Below are 19,021 nucleotides of genomic sequence, written 5' to 3'. Positions count from 1 at the left end.
AAACCTCTCACAGCGACATCAACAAATCTAAGATATCATCGCGAGTACCAGGTCAAACCGCATCAAAGGGCATAGTCCCGTCCGTCCCCAGTCAAACCCGTGCGGTCAAATTACGTAATGATCACCCATTAATGTTCTCACGCGACCATCATTGAACAGAGACGAAATATACCATCACCCATACGTTAAAACGAGAGGACGACACTCGTTTGTTTATAAACCAAACATGTTTAGTTAAAGGGTAGTTCGAGCGGAAATATTTTAAACAAAATTGGTTAAATGAGGGCTGTAGAATTCTGTAGTGAATAAATCTTACCTTTTTAATGGAACTTTGAATTAATGTTTTATGTCGTTAGGTAAAAGTAGAGTTTGTAGGTTTATTGTTAATAGTTTCCAAATTATTCGAGAGATACTCGTTCAGTGTGTACCTGAAATAACATTTTCTGTTCCGTTCACTGTGCGCGACATGTTTTAGGTTCGACCCGTAGGATAAGCGTTTGTGTGACCCGTGAATACTTTTCTGAGTCTGGGTGTTTGACTTGATTGTTTGTGAATACTTCAAGCGATAAGGATTAAATTTCAATGGTGAGAAAGTCAGTCTTGAAAAGAAATTGTAAAAAAAAGTAGCCGGATTTAATATGAAACAAGCTTTGAATGGTAAAGACCACATCAAAACTGAAAGTAAGACACAAGTTACACAACATAATATAACATATGCAATAATAAAGTAGCTCGAACAAACTAGCGCCACGGACAGACGTAATAATAATCACAATATGTTCGCGAGATAGCGTCGCTCACGGACGTCGCTAACTTTCATACACATTTAGATAAAACTAAACTGATTGCTTTGTAAATAGTTCTAAGGCTTTGGTGTCATGCAAACGCTATAGGCAGCCTAAAACGTCACGCGGTCATGACGTCATCATGTTTAACTAATTCCCAGTCCGTGAATGATCTAAGAATATTGCTTTTTTCAATCGACTTCCAAATGAAGGAATTTCCCAATTTGTCTTGTTTTCATATTAGTTACTTCGGACTGGGTACCTATACTATTACATACTATTGTTGTTTAAAATAAGTATGTCTATTGGCGATACAGCGAAATTTTAAAATTTTTGCGTATTTTTTTAATTTTTCTCCAGAATTGATCTAACATACGCAAAGTATGCAACACTTTAGGTAGGACATCTCCCAGAAAAGTTACATTTCTACACGTAATGATGTATTCAATACAAAATGAAATCTAACTCTTCCACTTTTACTATACATTTAAGCGTCTTGATGGGCATTTAGCTAAATAATATTTCAATTATTTCAAACGTATGGCATGCTTGCCATATAGCATACGTTGCGTACGTGGAATCAATTTGACGCTACCTTTACTAAAAATGCACTGCTGCGGTTTCTTTAACGCGCTGTCATCAGGATCTTATTACTTCAGTACAATCAAATAGAGAAGGCTTGACGCTGTAAGCAACCGATACCCAGTGCCGTATTATCCATAAGGCACTTTAGGCCACTTCCTAGGGGCCCACTATCACCAGGGGCCCACGACTCTAAATAGGGGCCCAGCACTCCCGATGAAATAAAAAAAAATGAAACCATGATAGAAGCCCACATTATTGACACTATGCTAAAAAAAGCTCGATAAAGTTGTCACTGAATAAAAAAACTTGAACCAAGGGGGCCCTGACTCCTTTGTTGCCTCGAGGCCTCGGGGCCCCTGGGCCCCTAGATCCGGCTCTGCCAGTACCAGTGGTAGTTAGAGACCCCTGCCTAAATAGTTCTCAGTGTACTTCGCATGTAGACGCGTTAATTTGTGAATGTAAATCTTAGCAGTAACTAACGGTGCTTGTAAGGCCCGCTTAAGGCAGCTCAGATATTTTTATAGGCGATTATTTAGACTTTAAGAAACCGTAATTTTAGATCTTTAGTCTAACATTTTAGTTACTAAAGAGACTTAGAAATTTTGGACTAATTCTTAAGATAAATTCATTTACAATAATGAATTTTCTCAAAATTAAGACTATCCGAATTAATGGTATCATGTCAAGTACGCTTTAAAAAAATCGACGATAACTTTTATTTTATTGTTTTCATAGATACAATAAACTTCCATATTACACTCTCTACGTTATGAACCCCACAGTTTATTTAACTTATGTGCCAGTACATCCATATTAAATTATAAAACAATATCTTGCCGTTTGAGTACAAAAGTTGACAAACACAATCACAGAAACATTCATCTTTATAATATTCCTGCTTATTCAGTTACATCACTGTTACTACACAAGGATCGCCCTATAGGTACACGATTGCGTGTTTCAAACCGATTGGCTTGTGGCACACAAATGATACAAGCACTAGATAGTGCTCGTTAACCAACTTTGGTGATAAAATGAAGTGGCCAATCCATGCGAACATGTATGAACAGGGCTCTATCTATTCTGGTATCAAGGTATTGTTGGTTTACGAATAAATTGTCTTGGTAGATAAAGTACGTTTCTACAAGTGATATCGCGGATCGTATTAAATGTATCGAGGTGAGAGTCTCGTGACTCTTGAATAAAATGTGAAATGACTTTTGAATAAATGACCCTGACTGCTATACCGGAGGTCGTGGGTTCGTGTGATGAGCATGATCATTTGTTCTGGTGTCTGGGTGTAATTTATCTATAATATGTATGTATTTAGAAATATATAAGTAAGTTTATCAGTTGTCTGGTTACCATAACACAAGCTCTGCTTAGCTTGGGATCAGATAACCGTGTGTGAGTTGTCCCAGGATATATATATAAAAAAAATGTTGGTACTTTTAGTATATTAGAGTGATACAAATGTTATATGTCTAAGTATGCAAGTATTGTAATTTGGATCAAAATGATAAGCAGGTAATAATGGGAATCTGATCAAGTAAGACTCTGATTCGCTATATTGAGAATTCGTTTAAAATAGGCAGGAGAATAACAAATACGTTAGCGTTGCTTGACATGAATTGTCTTTTTATAATTTGTTGTTATTGCGACGAACAGAACATTCACAATGTAAAGCCTAAATAATAGTGTAACCGTATAGGTCAGGATTAATTTTAACCTTTTGGTACACAACTGCAAAAAGCCAAAACCAAAGAAGCGGATGAAACCAGTCTGAACCAGTCTCATACAACTCGTTCCCAAAGAAAAACGAAACTTTCCCTCAATTTATTTACAGTCACTCAAACCAAACCAACGTTTTAATAAAGAGAAATCTTCAAACAATACTCATAGAAACCCGAACAAGTATAAAATAATGTTATTAAGATTCTTTGAGAGTACAAATCTCCGTTTCTAGGGGATTCCAACAAATGCATTGTGAGTTTAAAACAAAGCGAACAGTTGTCGAAACCTCTATGTAATCATTCCGGGTGACTGCGTGATGCGAGTGACAGGCGGGAGCGAATACTCAACGATGTAACGGAATACGGTTATAAGTTTTCGAAACTGTCATGAGGTAATGTTCGGAACATTGGAAGCTAATGGTCAACAGTTATTTTTGTGATATTTAGATAGGACCTACTTCGAGATGTTTTGTTGTACTAGTTTAAATGTTCAATACTATTGCTGATATTTGGTTTTGATATAGTAGACTCTAACGTTCATTTATTATCTATAAAAAAAACATTAAAACACAAAATTAACAAGCAAACTGAAATCTAGCATCGCATAATATAGCATCTAAGTGGCCTTACATAGAGTGCTATATTTATAAAAATCATCAATTTCTAAGATGACACACCTTTCAACTTGAGGCACACGTCAAAATAAGAAAACAGTAGTAACAGAGTCTTATTGAATTAGTTTGCAACTTGACGAGACGGACTCCGGGTTATTTTCATCTCGGAACGATTCTCAGCTTTCCAAAGATTCTCATTTTTATAAAACTTTTTCCTTTTATACATTTCCTTTAATATCTTCCACTATTTAATCGAATAAACAGAAAAGTTGGAACTATCGTTCTTGATTGTTTTGAACTTATGAAAATGTTCTTGTAAAATGCCCACAAAATTTTTCACTTGTGTTCGTACAATACCGTCCTAAAGCAAGTCTTGAAATTTGTATAAAAATGATTATCAAATTAATTATACTACTGCAAATACTGTACAATATACATAAACAGTAAATCGTAATATCCTTTACACATGTAACTAAATGGGTAACAAATCAGTCAATGTCTACGATATCGTAGCAGGCGTAGTCGACGTAGCGAGCTACGTCGTAGCACATCGTAGCACGCAGTACTATCTGTGTAATACTCTCAGCCATATTACTGATAGTATCGTTCTGATTGCGTAATGTACTTGTAATACAATATTATATTAAATGGATACTGTTGATTACATTAATATGAGGCAATAATGTTAATTATTTAACTCGCAAATGCTTGCTAAATCTAAAGACAACATTTCCTGTTTAAGTAAATCAAACCATACATTTGATGAGACAGCGGTATTTCGTATTTTTTTGTGGAAATTTCGTGTCGCGAGACCAACTTGCAGTATACCGATTCTCGAAAACCTGTTATTTGGGAGATAACTACGACGTATTGTATCTGGTACACCGAGGCCAACATCGGTAGTAAACGAACACTTTGAGTAACCAACATTGAAACTACAAAAGTATTCGAAACATAATCAATCATTATTCTATACATTTAGGTTTATTTGAGTTCAGTAGAGCCAATAGTTAGTCAGCAAACGATAGCTGGTTTACTATGATAACCGTTTATTTTGTTTGAGTTTGTATTCCTCTAAATATTGATTGTTAGTTTCTGGTTAAACTTTTGAATAACAAGCAAATTAAGCGTTATCTTTGGGAAGGGTTAGTTAAAGTAACGGTGATTATTTCGTATTTTATTATTACTATAAATATGATTTATTTATTTTCAAAGTCAATCTATTTTTACTACAAAGTCTATTGGATATTGTTAGTCTACTCTAATAAATGGATACCGATTAAAGATTCTTAGCATTTATGAAAATTCATTAAAATCCAGTATCTGTGATAGTTTACGAGAAGATGGTAGAAACAATAGACGGAAAAATACTTTATTTGATACTATGTATTGGTATATGTATGAGAACAGTTACAATAAGATGAAGTATACAAGCATACTTAAAAAAATATTTCAATTACATACTCTCCGCTTCAAATATTTTTTCTCATAAACATAAAAAATATTCACAATCCCTAAATATAAGTAAGAATTACTACCCATTTTATAAATACATAATATTATGTAAAAGTGTTTCAAAGAGATTACCTGATCTGACAAATGGCTTAGCTTTGAAAATAGGTGTCCGTAAACGAAGGTTCTTCAGCAAAAAGTGTTATTTTTTAACGTGATTGGTAAGCAGTCGACCTCTATCAATGTCAACCGGTACGGTTGGCAAAAAAGAATGATGTACGTAAATAAAAAATAAATAAATTAAATTTTTCTGTCTGCATTTGGTGGTCAAATAGAAAATGAGTGAATTGTGAATCTAAACCATCTATTGCGCCACCCAAAGTCATACAAAAAAAGATTGAATCCATGTTTAAGAAAAGTTCAGTGACATTTACACGTAGGTACATAAAAGTTTTAATAATTATTATATTCCTATTTTGTCCTCTTTAAGTTAATTTGTTGAACGTGCTGATTTAATTGCAAAAATAACAATAATTAGTCATAAAAAATAGTAAATACCGACACTATTAATTCCTATCATGATTCAAAATAACACCGACTGACTTTTTCTTCGGTTTCGATTAATGATTGTTGTGCACACCGATTGTTGAAGTTTGCTCATACGAACAGTGGAATCAAAACTTATATTTGTGTTTGAACAAAGACTCTACTTAAATAGCGCTTGTGTAAGTAAACCAGAACGATGGTCATTTGAAAAGTTTTAATTCACCATAATACATGGGTATCTTTTCTTCTCTATCATTTTAATGCAACGTAAGGGACAAAACACGATAGAATATACTAAGAAGAATATTTTGACGAAGTTTATTAGTATTATAGAAACGCACGTTGGTATATATAAAATGTGTTAATCCAACAAATCAGATACTTTTGTACTCAGCTTTATAAAATATTATATTATATTATACTATTATATTATACTTACACACTAACAAACTAATGTTAGTGTGTCAAATTACAATAAAAAATATGCAAAAGATTAATAATATTTCTCTGCTGGCCGTACAAAGAGACATTACAGTCCTATTCAAGCGTTCCTTGTTTTTTGCGACCACCTGTCCCTCTGTCAGTCAATGGCGTTTTTATTTTTCATTTCCGTTCCGTTTTATCCAGCCAGTTTATTTACCTGCAGATTTAAAAACTTTTTTGCTTTCATTTTTTTATGCAAATATTTGAATTGTCCTTTCATTTAGCAGCGTTTTAGAATGGTTGGGTTTAGGTTAGATTTTTTGAATAGCCCTAAATATTAGTGGAACAAGAATTGGTAATATGAATGAAATGATGAGACAGTGATTTCAAAACTCCGGGTGACGTCACTTACCACTACGCTTGTAACTAGCAAGTGATGTTTTAAGCCCCCTCTACCATAATTAAGTTCTATTATTTGTCTCACTTTTTAATGATATCTATAATAAAATAAAATAGAGTGTATTCAATATTTTTGAGAAATTGTCTGACGGAGTAAACATATTTATATTATTCGATTTAGGGCCGATTTTTCAATCGCCAGATAACTTTTATTCGACGAATATGTTTGACGTCTTGACAGCTTTTGTATAGAAAATATGTCAAACGGCCATATTTATTTCACAGATAAAAGTTAACTGATGATTGAAAAATCGGCCCTTATTCAAATATTGATCAATATTGATAATACTTTTTAAGATACAACAGGGTATTGTATCTTAAAAAGTATTATCAATATTAGGGATCATTATACACCGTGATTTTTAGTTGTCTTATAAAAGCAGCCCAGTTCATGTATCCAATAACTAGAACACGTTCATGATAAAAAAATAGGTATTTTTGAGATTTGAATAAATTTAAAATGCAATTTTTATTCAATAGTATGATGCAATTCATAGTTTTTTAGAAACACAGCTCTGTTGCGAGCGTGGTCCGAGCTTTGTAACAATGGTGAGGGGCGCGGGCGGCGGCGTTTTTATAATTTTTAAGAGTATATTTCAGATTTCTCTTGTTTAATTTTTCTTCGTACTTATTATCTTAGTTGATAAAAAAAATAATAATCGCGCCTGGGGGTATTTTACGTCGGATACATGAACTGGGCTACTTTTGTAAGACGACTAAAAAATCACCGTGTATAGCAGGTTTAACTTCTTCTTCTTACTCTTATAAATCGGATCTAGACTGAAAAGGACTCGCGCTAAACATGCAAAAGCTGCTAAAAATTAAACAATCGTTAAACAAAAGACGCTCGCCTATTGCTCAACGCACTCAAAACATTGCATTCCACAAACAAAGTCTGCATTGTCTTACAATATAGATGCCTGTCATAAACGTTATACATCTCAAGTAAAATACTGTCAAAGTTAAAGGGATGAGATCTGTCAGCGGGACCTCACATCGCTTGCGGCCAGACTAGGGTACGACAGGAGATTCATACAGAATATAATATTCATTCGTTACACGAGAATGGAATATTAAATTCGATATCTGAAGACATCATTTTATTTTAAAATTGTAAAATTTTGTATTTTTTTCAATCGGATCGAGTTAACAAAGAATTGTTTCACAATTTTGTCATTTATTTACCAAGATTTAAAGCCTCAGGCTCGCATTTAAAAGATTCTCATTTATTTATTTTTTCGTAGTCAGAACTTTACTTCAGGACAACAGACCACATACTAACTACTAGTTCAATTCTACAAAACTTTAACTAATATATATTTAAATAGGTATTTTAATTTATTTTAAATTGAGTACTTAATTTTCAAGTGAAGGGTTAAAACTGAATTAATTAATTGCCTTAGCTTTTAAGAAAAGCACATCAAAATCTACCCATTACATTTAAAACAGAAACTAACCATTCACAAAGAACAATATCTAATCTAATAAAGGTCACCAAACCAAAATGAAAGGAATAAAGAAAAATATATCCTAACCGGACAGTATCTTCAATCTGGCCGACTAATAAGGTTGTAGTAAAACAGAACCTCATTGTTCCTCATTCTGCCTCATTGATGCTTTAGCTGCTACCCGCAGGCTTATGAAGTCTTACCGTCTTATAGCGTGCAGATGTCACGAGTATTAAATGGAGAATGGTTTGCGATGCCGTTGGTGGGGGTAATCGAATGAGTCATTCAGAGTTGTCAGATGCCGAGGTGAGCGGACGTGTTTTTGTTTGTTGGTTTTATTTTGATGTCATGAAATTTGAATAAGAACATGCGCCATTTATAAGATTTTGTAAAATTTATGTGGAAAAGAATATTGCTTTGTCATAGTAACTGGCTCTTTCATTGTTTAAAATGATTTTTCACAAAGTCACTATTTGAATAAGTCTCAAAATGAAATAAATTATCAAAAAGGAGTAAATGTAACATTTAATTCCAAGAAATTAACTTTACAACGAATACCGAGGCTCTCTCTCAACATACATAATGGAAAACTAAACGCAAAACAAACATGGGGCCCTTAGATATTCGTTGAAATTACGGGAACACAAGTGGTGTGGAGCTGCACTCGTATTATTCTGTGCTCATCCTAAAAAAGCAAAAGACGCCATCGTTGGCTCGCTCCAACTAATTTTAATTAATCGTGAAAACAAAGTAGCGTAGCGCGTTCCGGAAGCGTTTTGAATAAAAGAATAATAATTTCCCTAGCAGCAATGAGGATTGGTCCAAAGTATAGAAGCTCAACTAATATGTGTATGTGTGCGTACTAAAACTATTGAATAAATAAACAATAAAATTATCATTTCACAAAGCCAAGCATTTATTTCAACATGATGTGGACCAAGTGGTTCTAGCTCTTAATTTTTTCTCTAAGCAGATAAAATAAGAGCTACAATTTAAGAAATTGTGGATTTTGTATAACTTAACTTTTTTAAATCTTCTCTCTCTGTAAATTTTGTATGCTTCTGGAGTCACTCAAATCACTCAAAACTCAACACGACAAACAGCAACAAATTTCAACAATATAGAATTAAATTCCTGAATAAATAAATGAAAACAAAAACACTTTTTATACAAATAATTCTCACGGTAGTTGCCTATAACTTGTACCATTCCCCAAGTTTGGTGTCAGTGAGGAATGGCCGCCACAGATCGTGTAAAAGCCCAGCTGAACCTCCCTTCTCACCTTAATGAAACCAAGCCAAGTACCACAATCCTAAGCCCAACTTCTTTTTGCCCAACCTCCTTAGATTCACTAATAAAGGTATTTTTTCTTAATTTCGCTTAAGCGTGTAAATTGCCAGCTTTCAACGTTCCTACATATGTTTTCTTTTTAATTAGTGGGATAGTAGTATTCAACAGGCTTTTGTTTCGTAAATTCGTTTTGGGATTTGTTTTGGCTCGGATTTTGTTTTTTTTTTCTTTGTTTTCTTTGTATTTAATTGCTAAAACTATTCAATTTACAAAAAAAAATAAAGTTTTTAGTTAGTTTAAAAATTCACACTAGTACTATGTCGCATTTCTTTATTAAAAAACAAAAGGTAAACATTTAATTTTATAAATTGAAAGTCTTCTTATCCTAATATCATATTGCTTTCCTTTCCTCCTACACAACTTTTACACAATTACTACTCCCACACAGAGTCGATCATATTTTAAAAAGAAATATTACATGAACATTTTCTTTTAAGGAACCAACATTTTCATGTTTTAAAACCACACGGAAAACAAAGGAATTCAACGACAACCACGTTTTAATATAAATGCTTAATTAAGTTGAATAAATATAGAAACAGACTTGATATATCGAAATTTGAAATTGTATTAATTGCCAGAATTACTATGACGTGACTTAAGTGGAATGTATTTTTATATTATTCATTTGAAAAACACACTAATTGGGTATTTGACGAAAAAAAATCTAAGTAGTCTATCAGACAGGATTCCCGAAATATTAGATTAAAGTATTTTTCATTTATCACATCATAAAAAGTTATAAACATTAAAAGCACTTAAGATTCATCACTTGATAGTAAAAACGTTCTAGTAGTGACTTATGACGTCACACGAGATTTTTTTTCACCGCCTAGCCTTATACTTTTATCCAAGGATTTTTATGCACAAAGAGCATTTTCAATCCCAAAGCAAGCAAGCGGCTATTTCAACCCTAATTAACTTTTTAATGACCAGTCAAAATTGCAGCTCTCAATATTTTTGTTAAGTAGTCACTTACATGCCTCAGAAGAGTCGTAAAAGTTCGTCAACTAATAATTCATTAATATTTTAAACTTGTTAAATAATTCATTCCAGAATTAAGTCTTTATTCCAACAGTAACTACTTAAAACGTCCCGGTTGATAATACCGTCTGACAATTTGGACACTATAATCTATTAGATCCGAAAGAGAATATTCCGCGGACAAATTACTGAGATAAAGTTAGAAATATTAATTAAAATTACAATTTATCATTTTAGAATGTAAAGTTTTTGGCGACAGTCTTAAATCCTGTTTTGAAGTTTGTAAATTAAGTTTTCTTTGCAAACGTTAATTGAATAACGGATTGATATATTTTTCGTTTGTTTTACACTAAGATCCATGAATGGATCATTTACTTTATGAGTTATTAGCTGCGACGGTGCCACGGTTACACCTGCATTCGTCCTAGTTTTCTTGGTCAAAGTGTGACAATATAAAGGCCTTGTTGTATAAATGAGATAGCTAAAACCTTTTTTTTCAATTCAAACCAATAGCTCCTATATATATAAAGTATATTTTTTTGTTTGTTTCGGTGCGTATTCATTAAAACAAACAAAAAAATATATATACCTTTTAAGTAGTAACAACTTTTTGGTCAAAAATATGTATAAAATTGCCTCTTCTCCGCCACGGTAACTCATGGTTAAGGACTCCAGTTAAAGCCGAGACTATTTGATAGAATCCGACAAATATGCGTGAGTAAATCTAAAAAAAAACTAAAACCATTTTGTTTATTTAAACCACATTAGCTGAAGGTTTGATTTATGTTTAAATAACACAAAAGTTTCAATTAATAAAATTCTTGCAAAAGTTTTTTGATTTTGAGAGACCACTTGTGTAAAATCGTTATCCATACCAAGGTAGCAGTTAGTGGTCGAAGACAGTCAGCAATCGATAGCCACTTGCCACAAATTGCGGTGGGCCAGATATTATTGCCTTCTCATATTGCATGGAGCCTTGTATGGTCAATCCAGCTTTTAATATTAGAACATTATAGAGACAGTTGTTCTAATCAGACTTTATATAAAGTTATTTGCAATAGTGCTGGTTATATCTGCTATGTAATAATAGATATGAATATAGAAAATTTCATAATATACAAACCCATTAAAAGCGTAAAGCATTCTGAAAAAAAGATGATTAATGTGACCACTTCCATTATTAAATTGCAGAGTAGGTAAGCACAAGATGGCGCGGACGTTCCAAAATCAAAATTTTAAGTTTGTATTTCGAAATAACGACTGTTCATTTCCTTAATTAAAATATTGCTGAGTAATCATTGAGGATGAGGCAGACGTTCGAAAAACAAAATTCTACCCGTTGGCATTTCAAAATGGCGACAAAAGCTGTTTATAAATAAGTTTTAATTGACGACATGACTAGCGCAACGGCCGTAATATTTGATTTGTACTTACACAACATAGATTTGTGTAAATCGTAATTACTTAAACCGGTTAACGATTTGTTTGCATACCAGATACGAAAATGATAAAGACACTCTTCGTTTCTAGAAATGGCGCCCACCGTGGGGCATAATGATTTTCCTGCATAAATTGTGTCACAGTCACACTTAGCTTCTCGATAGCTATCTAAATTGTTAACTCAGAACTTAGGCGGGTTCTGTCTTATCTTTTAGCGTACAATTATTAGAGCTCAGAGGCAGTTGAACATCATTTGTGGTACTTACACAAAGAGAAAGGGTATAATGACAACAACAGTCATTTTTTTTTAAAGTCTATACATTATTCTATGAATTACGTCTGTAAATTATAGTATAATGCGTTGTAAATATCCAACATAGTTCTACATAATAGATAGGGTAAAATAAATGGGTCCAGAGTTAATTAGCGTAATGAAACAATTCAACTTATTTCTCCTACATGCTGATATAATGAGATCAGGGAATTCATTTATACATCTTTATTGTCTTCGTTGTCGAATACCAATATGTGGAACGACTTATACAAGTAGAAAACTCTTTAGGCCGATTTTCTATCAATTAGATTGATTGTTGATTAGATATTGACATCAATTGTTTACGCAATAAAATAACAATATAGTGTCGATTTTTTTTTAATCATGTTATGGATCAATTAGATATTTTTAATCAATACACAGTGAAATGAAACTACTTTTACGGATTTTATCGTTTAATTTTAGATTTTAGTTCCCGACGTTTCGATACCTTTGCAGGTATCGTGGTATGTACACAGGTATAAAACTAAACAAAGAAATTCAGGCTTATAAAGCTCGTAAACCATTTGTAATGGCTTCGAGTACTAACACATTTCTCTTCACGACGATTACTGCTATGCAAAGGTTAATAAAGTAACGATTCGAACTATGGAGGTTATGGATCGCGGATAAAAGAACCAGTTACTTAAAGTAGGCTGAAGGCTGGTTGGAGGCATTGTAGGATAAGTTTTACTATATAAGAAGTGCAAGCTTTGAAATTCCAAAAAGTTTACACATAACATTTTATGTTAAATCATATTTATTATTTCAAATACAAAATCTCATAACAAAAAAAAAACAGGAGATAGCTGTTTTTTTGTTATGAGATTTTGTATGTAAAATTACTTACAATAACCATAGACTTATATAAAGGCCATTTTTAAATCTAAATGCACTATTACTTTTGAAGCACGTGGAAAGCTTAAAAAAGCAAAATCTTGAAACTGAACTAGAAACAATATTACGAAGCTGCAATATAAAGCCGCATCTTACCTGAAAACACCGTTCCGCTCGAAGGACCAATGTAAAAGCACCTTTATAGCCCTCAATGGGGCGACCATAATACTTAATGTTAATGAGGTAGACAGAGTTAGTGACGGTCATTGGTTATCTGAAGTAGTGCAATTATTTCATACATAACTCCCGCTTACTGGCTGACTTATTTGTTGAGTGGTGTAATGGTCTGTGCGATGATAGTGTTATTTAGATAAGGAACGAAGGACCAGTAAGGATGTGTGATTGAGTGTCGACTTACGTAGTCGAGAATTGTGATATCGGATAATGTTGGTTTAAGATATTATATTGAAGGGCCGTTTTTGAAACTGGCTTTTGTTGGAGACTACACTTTTAGTTATAATATCAAATATTTTATTAGCAAATCATTCTTTCTAACTAAGGGGTATAGTGTTGCTCAGGTAACTGGGTTGAGGAGGTCAGATAGTCGCTCTTTGTAAAACACTCGTATGTAGCCTAGCTGAATCCGGTTAGACTGGAAGTCGACCCCAACATACTTGGGAAAAGGCTAGGCCGATGATGATCAAATGATTTTTACTTATTTGATATTTTAACCTTATGGTTAACTTGTAAATACCAACCCAGTGTATAAAATGACATTACACGAAAATTTTAAGTTAGTGTTTTATTTACGCGATAAATTAAAATAGTAATATAACAATATTCCACAACTTTCACACATCGCTATCTAGTCTCAAACTAAGCAAAGCTTGTATTATGAGTATTAGACAACTGATAAACATACTAATATATTTCTAATAAATTCGTACATAATGTAGCTTGCATACTTTTAGTCCTTTACCAACTATCACAGCTCAATCGCTGGTCCTTTTGGTACTAACCACCATTTTCTGTACCAACAGTACGACGAGTGGCCCCGCAGTTCTCGATACCGCCGCCCCCGAAGTCGGAGGTGATGCTGGGCGGGAATCTGACCCTCAAGTGTGTCGCCTTCGGTTCACCTATGCCTACTGTTAAATGGAGAAAAGGTATGAAGTTATTAGCTTATATTTTTTTTAGATCAGTATGGATGTTTATTGGTAAGATATTGTTTTGAAAAATTATTGTAAATATTTGCGTGACATTTTGGAACTGCGCAACTAGTCACGAATGTAATTTACAAAAGTAGAACTTATACTTTGTATTTCAGAAGTACTAAGAAGAGATTTTTTATCTGTTGAAATAAGACTTTTTTCCTTATTTTCCTATCTTGCCCATTAGTTCAACGTCACTAGCCGACGATCTTTTAAATATACATATATGTGAGTAACCATATTCCTCTGGATCGTTTTGACCGATTTTACCGAGAATCGGCTACTGCATTTTTTTCAAACCCCCTAATTGATAAATGGCAATCCTTATGACCAACCCAATTTTTTTAATGATTCCCTAGAAAAAAAATGTATAGCAAAGACACGTTTGCCGGGCCAGCTACTATAAGTACATTTTTCAACAGGTTTAACAAAATGGCTGACGCCGGAGGACAACCCGCCTCTTGGTCTGAACACCCTCAAGTTGGAAGACATCCGGGAGTCAGCGAACTACACCTGCGAGGCCGCCAGTGTTCTCGGTGTGATTGAGGCTATAGCTGAGGTTAAAGTGCAGTGTAAGTATTTGTAAAGTTTTTTAGTATCTATTTATATAATATTTTTATAGAATGATAGTTTTTTCAAAAGAAAAGAAGAAAGATAAATTTATTTGTTAGAATGTAGTTGTTATAATAAGACATCGATATATCTACCATTTCTGTTGTACAATTATTCAACTTAACTAACTATAACTAATGTGTAACTAATATTAAAGTATATTATACTACTTAATATGAGATCGAATAAAAAATCCATAAGTACATATACATAATAATATGTACGTATATTAATATAACAGTGTTCACCAAATTAGTGTTTAGTAAAAAACCTACTACTATTTGTCTCAATTCGAAGTATTTCTTCTTTCGTAAATAATAAAGCTAACTTCAAATATAGCATACCAGCCAGTGCATCTTCATTAATATACTTATAAAATCGGAACAGAAACTTACAGTCGTAGTGTAGCCTAATTAATCCGAGCAATTTCACTGGAGCGTCTGACTCGAGAAGATGAGTGACTGAATCAAATTACACTCATAATTTCTTCGGATAACTGTTGCAAATTTATGGTAATAACTTCGCCGAGGTGGAAAGAGGGATTTACGAAAATCAATTTGATAAATTGCGGCAAGACGAGAAGACATCCATTATGAATTAGTGTTATAATTCATAATTGAAAGGGTTGGAAAGTTGCGCGGGACCCGGGAGACAAACGAATGTCAGCTTGATTAATGATTAATTATTGTAACTCGAAGCAACGTTTTCTCAATTAAATTTGAGAAGGATTAAGTTGTTTGATGCGTTCAGTTTTCGATATGATTCGGTTTGGATAGGCCTTTTTGTTCTGAGCAACTCTTTTAATAAGCAAGTTAGCATAGAGCCGTATTACATTTTTTTTTCTAAACCTATTAAAAGAGTTCGCATGACTTCTCAGATAACTTTTATCTGAGAAACAAATTTGGCCGTTTGACATATTTTCTATGCAAAAGCTGTCAAAATGTCAAACATATTGGTCGAATAAAAGTTATCTGGCGATTGAAAAGTCGGCCTTAAATAAAATAAAAATGTTCAGTTAATAAAAAATAAATATTAAATAGGTAATACTTATCTTTTATTGTATATGTCAAAGGCAAATTGGCATTCCGAATTCAAAATATCACAAGCACGAACAAAGCTATATAAATTCAATATGGCGGCAAACTGTCATTACAAAATACTGGCAACTATAAAACCCTTATCATAATAAAGGTTTTATATACTCAGCATTATGATTAAGTAAAATTAATACGAAACAATTAATTGTGAAATTATTAATATGACAATTACAGACAATGAATATTTTATTTTGATGTGATTGCATGTGAGTCGTATATAGCCGCCATGATTATGTACTGGCTTTAGTTATTACGCTTCTGTATCAAAGGCATTAAGGGAAATTACAAATATACCCATTGATGAACTATTTAATAGGTTACATACAGTAGTAACTGTTCTGTTTAGTAGGTAATTAGAAATACAAGTCAAAATAAATGCAGTTTAACGGTATAATATGTAGTAAGAACTATTTTACTAAAAAAATCTTGGCTGAATAGATGTTAGTGAAAACAATTGAAACTTAAAAAAAACTAACCTCAAAATCTAAATTTGCAACAACTCATTTGTATTTTTTTTTCATTTCGTTTTTTTTTTAATGTTAGTAAATTGAGCATAGGTAACAAGTTATCAAATAAATTGGCTCAACCTATTTACTTATTGTCACTTCCTTTGCTAAAATTTCGTCTTTTAATAACCTATAAACTTTAACTCTCCTCTTACAAAACTTTCGTTACTTAAATAAAGTGAGAGTTTATGAAGAATATATTTAAATGAAAGATAAATGTCTCAAAAAACAATTCATATTTATTTTACGCTACAAAATCTATGTCATTTGTAATCAACATAATTTTGTTACAGCGTTACCGGGCCCGCCAACTGAAGTACGTCCCTCAGAGATCACAGCCACCACAGTACGCCTGACCTGGACGTATAATGGGCCAGAGGAGCCACAATACTACGTCATACAGTATAAACCGAAATACGCTAACCAGGTAAGTGAGAAAAACGTTTATTAAATGTATAAAAGGTGCTTGAAAATAACGCTGACTTTAAATAAACAAGGCAACTTTAAGATACATTGATTGGAATAAAGAAACGTCAATAAATTATATTTACTGGCAAATTGTTTGGTAAAAGTTGATATATGTATATCACTGGTAAATTGATATTTATTGAGAAATACGTTTCGCACATAGTTTAATACATCAGCCATCATCATGTTTTGATACATTTCGGACCTATATCCACCAATTTTCCGTGCTAACACTACTGAATATGAGTCAAGACAATCGAAATTGGAATGTAAAGATAAGCCATTAAAAACTTTCCACTTAAATACTGTATGTCACTAAATTCACTGACGTCGTTCTATGTACAATAAATAATACTCTTTTCTAATATCCCACCTATAATCAGGCATTCAGCGAAATATCAGGAGTGATCACCCAGTACTATTCAGTAACGAACCTATCTCCCTACACTGAGTACGAAATGTACGTGATCGCTGTCAACAATATCGGTAGAGGTCCACCTTCAGCGCCAGCCGTCATCACCACTGGAGAAACCGGTATGTTGAGCTTACATTATAGAGTTTGAACTGCTATGTAGTATCAAGGAGGTTGTATGCAAATTCTTTTACGTCAAGTAAATGGCATTGTTGAAAGAAGATTCGAGAAGTTAAGGGTCATGTTCGTCGATCGAGTTTTTGTTGGGAAAGACGTTACTTTGAAACATTTGGCCGGTGAAAATTGTCTCTTGAAAAATATAGATCTAATTAGTATATTCTATTTAATATTCAATGAGAAGGCAAAAAAAATGCTTGTAGGCGAAATCTGTGAGTTTGTTGAATAAAAAAAACATACAAATGTGTCCCACGCATTGTGTATGCATTTGGATTCGCGGAAAAGTATCTCGAATACAAATACAACAACAGAAGCTAATTAGAACGACAACTTGATTAATAGATCCCTTAATAAGTTCCATTGTCCAAATTTAATTACAACGTCTTGAATTAATTGCATCGTAAAGAAGAAAAATAATTGCGTCATCCATCTCATTCCGGTTATTAATTTAGTGTCAGTTTCATCAAAATTTTGATCCCCCAATATCGAATTCGCGGCATCAATGTCGACTCCAATTTGCTCAACAAGATAAATTAATATGCCCATAAAAATAACGTCTATAAATAATTGTGTCACGATGATGGTAAAGAACTTATAAAATCTTATCATTACCAAACATTTACCCATACGCTTATTATAATTTAATTTTCTCTTGTCTCGCTTTAAATTTTATCAAGTCTTAAATTAATTTTCCTTGCTTTGAATTGGGTAAATAAATTTGTTTTACGTTTCTTGCGCTCAATTCTCAGTTTTAAGGTATTTTCTTTGATCGTCTTTTCATGCCTGCGCGTATAAACCGACGTACGACATTGGCCGATGCTTCATGTAAGTTCGCTTCTAATTAATCATAAACTTTTATTTCATTTGCACATATAATTTTGTTATTAGACGGTAGTCGTAGTGCGTAACTTTTTGTTTCTTAATCATGCACCATTTCGTTTTTATCGATGTTAGGATCAAGTTGAAGGTCAATTCTGTGTCACACGTTTAAATTTGTTCTACGGCACAGTTTGTAAGATTTGTGTGTTTCTGGGGCTCTACCAACGTGTCTTAAAGTGATTTTATTGCTGGTGTGGGAGAGAGATGGCGCTCTACGCCGTGTATTGCGCTGTCGCCCTTTCACAACCATACTAGTACTGCTTAAGGACGAGGTGGTAGACCCCTCTTCACTTGTTTTCCATATACCTACTAATATTGTTATTTGTGTCCTTGCTTTCTTGCAGTGGATTCCTTGTATGGAGGTGCCAGTAAGTATACAATTATCAATTTCCGTATCATTAACAGCGTTGTTTGCGGGTCTTAGTCTAAAATTTGGGCGTTTACAGCATGTTTAGGTGGTCTCGTAATGTTATGCATTTAATTCAGTCGATTGGGTGTAGCTAATATTTCGCTTGTAAGGGTTAATCAGTAAATAATATGCATGTTTATTTGTTAGAAATACGTAACAAATGGGCGTTCCCTTCAATTACATATTAAATATTTACCGTACCCTGTGGTGGAATTTCATATCTTCATTCACGCTCCGAACATATCTGTTATGTTTCCTCGTCGTAAATGTTAAACCATCAT

General features: G+C 33.2%; 1 protein-coding gene across 3 annotated transcripts in view; it reads left to right on the top strand.

Moving 5' to 3' along the window:
- The window catches only part of LOC113497499 (tyrosine-protein phosphatase Lar), a 369,958-nt gene that overhangs the window by 332,365 nt on the left and 18,572 nt on the right, over nucleotides 1–19,021 (top strand). The window contains exons 8-12 of one of the 3 annotated variants that reach the window (XM_026877081.1): nucleotides 14,010–14,135; nucleotides 14,603–14,752; nucleotides 16,689–16,822; nucleotides 17,247–17,397; nucleotides 18,694–18,699. In XM_026877081.1, coding sequence (XP_026732882.1) covers nucleotides 14,010–14,135; nucleotides 14,603–14,752; nucleotides 16,689–16,822; nucleotides 17,247–17,397; nucleotides 18,694–18,699 — 567 coding nt within the window. Of the gene's footprint in view, nucleotides 1–14,009; nucleotides 14,136–14,602; nucleotides 14,753–16,688; nucleotides 16,823–17,246; nucleotides 17,398–18,675; nucleotides 18,700–19,021 lie in introns of all 3 variants that reach the window. The other 2 variants (XM_026877072.1, XM_026877088.1) reach the window with 2 other exon arrangements.

The sequence above is a fragment of the Trichoplusia ni genome, chromosome 1 (assembly GCF_003590095.1).
Source record: "Trichoplusia ni isolate ovarian cell line Hi5 chromosome 1, tn1, whole genome shotgun sequence".
Classification (NCBI taxonomy): domain Eukaryota; kingdom Metazoa; phylum Arthropoda; class Insecta; order Lepidoptera; family Noctuidae; genus Trichoplusia; species Trichoplusia ni.
The sequence above is the reverse complement of the archived record's forward strand: the minus strand, read 5'-3'. Positions and strand labels throughout refer to the sequence as shown.